The 6,217-nt window shown below is 42.3% G+C and overlaps 1 protein-coding gene across 2 annotated transcripts in view; it reads left to right on the plus strand.

Moving 5' to 3' along the window:
* Positions 1–4,304, plus strand: part of gpr61 (G protein-coupled receptor 61) — a 5,018-nt gene extending 714 nt beyond the window's left edge. Inside the window, exons 1-2 of one of the 2 annotated variants that reach the window (XM_032521139.1) lie at positions 1–134; positions 1,929–4,304. The exon at positions 1–134 is cut by the window's left edge and continues 714 nt beyond it. In XM_032521139.1, coding sequence (XP_032377030.1) covers positions 2,181–3,599 — 1,419 coding nt within the window. In that variant the 5' untranslated portion in view covers positions 1–134; positions 1,929–2,180 and the 3' untranslated portion in view covers positions 3,600–4,304. The remainder of the gene's footprint in view (positions 135–1,928) is intronic. The other variant, XM_032521140.1, reaches the window with a different exon arrangement.
* Positions 4,305–6,217: the final 1,913 nt, after the last annotated feature.

Consider the following 6,217-nt stretch of genomic DNA (forward strand, 5'->3'; position numbering starts at 1 on the left):
CTCTCTCTCTCTCTCTCTGTGATGTGGTGTGTCAGTGTGTTTGCTGTGTGTGGGGGAGAGAAAGCTAAACAGGTTGGCTCTCCTTCTGTAGACTGTGAACCTGCAGAGGAGGAAGCAGCCCTCTCCAGACTGAGGTATGTTACCGACTTATTGTCACACAAATCTCCACACATACCTGTCCTGTTAGCGGACACAGGTGTATGCTAATTTAAACTCCTGGTTGTCACTTGCATGTTGCTGCTGAGGAGTGAAAGAAAACAACAGGCTAGTTTTTTTTCTGGCAGTAAACACCGTGTCATGTGCATATTGTTGGGTCATATGGCTACCAGCCGGCAGCCGGAGAGGTTTTGCTTCAACCTTAAATTCTAGCTTTGTTTAAAAAAAATTGGACCTTCTCTGGCAGAGTTTGACTCTAAATTGTACTTCTGTCACTGGTTTGATTACATTAAATGGGAGGATGTGCTGCATGTGAGCCCCTTAGTCCCTAGTTTTTCCTTTTATTATTTAAATATTTCTGTTTGTGTAGTTTTGACTTGATAAAATCCACTTTAAAACAATACATTTTATAGAAGTAACAGGGGCATTCTTTTTAATTTGTATCCTTTATAATGGCATGTTTGTGGGACTAGAACATTTTGCTGAACAGAGTTGTGGTGATAATTGACTTGGTGGAAGAATTATAATTTTAGTGGTCCTTAGAGCAGCAAAATTACCCCAGACACCAGAGAGCAACAAAACAATGAATGCTGATTAGATGAAGAATCTCCAGAGACCCGCTTCAAAGTTGTTGACATCATAGCTGAGATGTTGTTTATTGGTTATTTTATTGGGCTGAAGGTGACTGTAACCCTTTGACCTATTCAGTAAAGGCCACCTATAGTACGCCTGCATCTGCAAGATGATTGTTGTGCTTGCTTGATGTGTGTACATGGCCAGGACAACAACAGGCAGTCTGTTATACTTTACTACTACGCTACCTTATTGCACGTTTCCTATCTTTTACAATGTGTAGTGTCTAGGTGAAGTTATGACAGCAAACACAGCACCAGGCCTCACAAACACTTGAAGGTGCTCTGCCACCATTTACATTGGTTTTTGATTATAATTTATTGACGCTACATAGGTTTCAAAATGTATTTTCTAAATGAGAATTTAGGAGTCAAAGGAAGCTTAACTTTTTCATTTTTTTTATGTCACGATTGTAATGACATGAAAAGTGTTTATTGCTCTTCTACTTCCATCTCTCTACTCCAGACAGCATGGAGCACTGCTTATTTGCTCATCCAGTTTGCTTCTTGACCCTGTTAAGAGGGACATATGGTCTACTCTGCGCTTTTAGCTTCTCCCTGAGGCACCGGCTGCCCTGAAAACAACACATCTGAGGGTGCAGATGTCAAATACGTAGTAAATTATGACCTAGGCTACAAGTGAGTGCAGACTGCATCAAGGGTTTAACAGCTATAGCACAAGAGCAACACGACAACTCACAGCATCAAAGCAACAGAAATACGTCATGCCATGTTTTTGCAAAGGAATGCATTGAAAGACAATTAGTAGGTGGCTTTAGAATAATCTAAGTCTGCTTTGATTTGTCTTTTTATGGGTGGCTGGACTAAGAAATGGGGAGTATACTAGTATGCTCAGTATGTGAAACAGATTAAGTTGATGGTTTTTTTAGGGATTTTCTCAAAGCAAAGAATGATTTAGGTGTTTTTTGGGATGATAACGTTCTACCCAATATTTCATCAATGTTTTGGGCATACAATATTCTAAAAGAAAATGTAATTTTAGATGTTTTTTTCCATCATTTAATGACCTACATAAATTATACAGTGTCATATTTCATGAATTCATCATGCCATGTTGTGAAAATTAACACAAAACCTTGACTTGCCTACTTCTAAACAGGACTTTCTGTTTTGTTTCAGATCTTTCCAACTGAAGGTCATCTTGGAGAGAGCAGGACGGCTTCACTTAAAGTTACAAGGAATTGCGTGAAAACTCCTGTGATTGTCTGCAGAGATCCAGGCTAAAGTCTACCAGGTATCAGGTCCTCTACAGCCCCAGGTGCCATGCCAAACACCACCGCCTGAGCTTCTCAGATACACCCTATGACAGGGGAGGATGGGTGATGGGCCCGTGAAATTTAGCGGACTCTCTCCTCCTAATTCCATCCTCTCATGGAGCGCCCTGTCACATCGAGCCCCTCCTGGAACATTTCTTTCTCCGGCCTCCCCATATTTCCAGCCTCACTGCACCCGAATATCTCTAACGTGACCCCACCCGTTGCAAGCATCCGAGGTGGGGTGGATCTGAACCAGTCTTTGGCACTGTGTGCTATGCTCATCATTGATGTGTTAGCAGTGGTGGGGAACTTGGCTGTGATGATTGTCATCACTAAAACTCAGCAGCTGCGCAAGTTTGCCTTTGTTTTCCACCTGTGTCTGGTGGACCTGCTGGCAGCGCTGGTGTTGATGCCTCTGGGGATGCTGTCAGACCAAATCCTTGTGGACGAGGCGCTGTGTCGGAGCTACCTCTGCTTGAGTGTGTGTCTAGTGAGCGCTGCCATCCTTACCATCTGTGCCATCAACGTGGAGCGCTACTACTATATCGTCCACCCCATGCGTCATGAGGTGAAGATGACAGTTGGGGTGGCGGTGATGGTACTAGTGGGAATCTGGATTAAAGCCATTGTCATGTCAGTGCTGCCTCTCCTGGGATGGTTGCTCCAGGGGAACCCGGGCGTGGGGGCTCCTTCGGTCCTCATTCACGGTCACAGACACTGCTCCCTCCACTGGACGGGAGGCCGAACCACACGTTTGCTTTTCATTGTCTTCTTTACATGTATCTATTTTCTGTGCCCCGTGCTGCTCATTCTGGTGGTCTACTGCAACATGTTCAAGGTGGCACGGGTAGCAGCCATGCAGCACGGCCCACTTCCCACTTGGATGGACACACCGCAACAACGGTCCGAGTCCATCAGCAGCCACTCCACTATGGCGACCAGCCTTGGTGGAACTGGTGCCCGCACTACCCCTCAGAGGATCTTTAGTGGTGGGAAGGCTGCGGTGGTCCTGGTGGCAGTGGGAGGACAATTCCTCTGCTGCTGGCTGCCATATTTCTCCTTTCATCTCTACTCGGCTGTGGTGTCTATCACTCCCGCCTCTCTGGCCCAGCTGGAGGATGTGGTCACATGGATTGGCTATTTCTGCTTCACCTCCAATCCCTTCTTCTATGGCTGCCTGAACCGGCAGATTCGCGAGGAGCTGGGCCGACACCTGGCTTGCCTCTTCAAGCGAGCCGGGCCCAGCCAAGGGGAGCAGCTGCCCAGCCGCGAGGCCTCTATTGAGGAGAACTTTTTGCAGTTCCTTCAGGGCACTGGATGCAATCTGGAGCCCTGCAACTCTCATAGCAGAGCCAGCCCAGAAGAGCCAGAGACTGAGGGCCTTCAGGAATCAGCTGTTCAGCAGAACACGCCAGCTGACTTCCACATCCCAGGGCAGATCCTTGAGGAAACCTCAGAGTTCATACAGCGGCAACAGCTGAACAATAAGCTACATTTATCAGAGAACTACTGCAAAACAGTACCAGAAGTGTAACTGCCTCTCATTTTCTGTCTCTTTTTCCATCTACATATTATATTCCAATAAATATACAGTACTTAGTTTTATTCATATTTTCTAAAAGTTGTTGAAAGAATACATCTGTTGTTCCTGCTACAACAGTGCTTTAAAGATCAAAATACACTGAACTGCAAAACATGGAGACATCTTTGAAAAATTAAGTTGTGTTTCAGAGAAAGACAAAGTCAAATATGTATTTTGTGCTTCATATCACTCGTATCCCCAACAGTCATGGAGCATTACATGTTTTGAGAGCCATACAATGTTACAGGCTGTTTTTCTGTGGGATGTTAAAGCTAAGTTCCCACTACAGCTGATGGACACTAAACCCTTGTTGTGTTAATCACGGGTCAGCAGTGTGACAAACATCACATCAACATAAAGAAGTGCTGAAACTCTGTGAGAGCAGAGGGTGGACACAGTTTTCAAACTTTATGGAAAACAACAAGGCCATTAAATAAATATTTGGAGACAAATGCTAAGATAAATGTGAGTTTTGGAATGCATTCCTTGATTCATTCATCATTAAAATGTGGGTTCTCCATCAGAATATAATGTACAGTATGACATTGGTCTTAACACATCGAAAATACTGTACTTCCATTTGCATTTTATCCTGTGGAATATTTTATTATTGATATAACTTATGATCTAACCATAAAAAACAGCCTGCTGAACCTCCAGTTCATCTCCAACAAAGTGTTATTTTGTTGAACTACCTGTTAAAAGAAAAGGTTGTAAGTTATTATAGCTGTCATTGCTGGTTTGTTTAGGATCCTGGTTTTTTTCACTTGCACAGTTTCTCATAACACCGAGGAATTAAAGCAAAACATATAGTATAATATGTTTTTTTAGTAGAAAGGAGTGATTATTCAGAGCCATTCCATTTGAAATGTTCATTGTATTGAACAGGATTATTTCACAGATGGTGCTGCTGGTGGTAGTTATAATAAACAAGCTGACACACAAGTGTATTTTTGAGCATTTTCCAGGAACATCATTATCATGTTAATCTGTTCTCAGTCTTGTGATTATCACCTCCTCACCAAAATAATCTCACATTGGTAGACTCGTGATTTCGACCCCTTCTACTCAAAGAACATTGTGAATGGTTTAATTTGTGTGACAGTGATGCTGTTAAGGATTCGAGCTTTTTAAAAACATCTGCTAAAATGCGCAGTTAGTTTGTGGAAACAACGCTGGATGTGGACCGATTCAGACATCCAGACCGAGCAGTCCCTGTTACCGCGTGATGTCTGTGCTGTTTACAGGTAAACACAAGAGCAGTGTGAGGGCGCTTGTGTTTGTGCTTAAAACAACCAGGCTTGTTGTGGCTACACAGCAGCACACAGGTGAGACAATGCTTGCACATGGCAAGCTTTGCCTTTGGTCTCATTTAGCGAAACATGGACGAATCTGGTGATACTGTCTCTGATCTCAGGTGGAATACAAACAGTTTGCACAAATCACACAAGCAGTGACAAATGTTCCAAAGAAAATTACAGGGCACAAATCTCTTACTAAACACATGTTTGTCTCTTTTAATACTTGCTCTTTCTTGCTGCCTTCATCTATTTTGGACTGCTTCATACCGGACTGTTGGCATGATCACAAGACACCCAACACATGCTGCACAGGGAGGTCCATATTTTGCTGGGAGTCAAAACAAAAAAAGGCCCTTTTGTCAGGAGAAGACACACTGTTCTTAATTTTCTTGCTATATGACTTTGTTGCCGACTATTTTTCAAAATGATGGTTCAGTATTGTGAGACGAAATCACTGCCATAGATCTCAATTTAAATGTATAATTTTTTTATTAGCCTAGTAATATTATAACTACAAAAATACACTATTATGAGAATTATTAATATACAATTTTATGCAACAAAATAACATAAAACTACCTTTATTGATCCACCAGCGTGCAGGAACAAAAGTTTCACCTCTTTAGATAATCTGAGAACTTCCTCACTGAGCATTATTGATCATCTCGTCTTTACAGTAAAATGTTGTCTATTTATTGATTTACTGATGTTTCACACAAGCTGGAGTTATTACAAAGCCCCTTAAGGTGATTGAATCCACCATTTAATCAACAGGATTTCAGTTACCGTAGCAGCAAAATTGCCCTGACCAATCGTATTAAATGCTAAACTGTATCTCTGCCACCATCTGTTGATTACGAGGAGAAGTAAGCTGTTCTGAAGCAAATGCCAGATAGCAATCCCAGTTTCACAAAAATTCATGGACACGGTCAGCTGCAGTTTTACTGTAAATTATCAATATCAATTTGTTCATTTCATTTTGTATCTTTTTGATCTTTCTGCTTCTTAATTATTTGGGTTTGTTTTTCCCCTTGTTAAGATTTCCCTGTGTTTTGTTTACCCATCAGTTGGAATCATTAAAGACAGCAAGAAGATTAACGTGAGTGTTGTGGTTGTCGTTGTTGCCGTCATAGTTACTGTATCAAACATTTGCAGATCAATAACCGCACCTATCAGAAAGATCAATCCCATTAATCATCTCTTTCCCTCCGGCCTGTGTGTGTGTGTGTGTGTGTGTGTGTGTCTGTGTGTGTGTGTGTGTGTGTGTGT

The sequence above is a fragment of the Etheostoma spectabile genome, chromosome 7 (assembly GCF_008692095.1).
Source record: "Etheostoma spectabile isolate EspeVRDwgs_2016 chromosome 7, UIUC_Espe_1.0, whole genome shotgun sequence".
Taxonomy (NCBI): domain Eukaryota; kingdom Metazoa; phylum Chordata; class Actinopteri; order Perciformes; family Percidae; genus Etheostoma; species Etheostoma spectabile.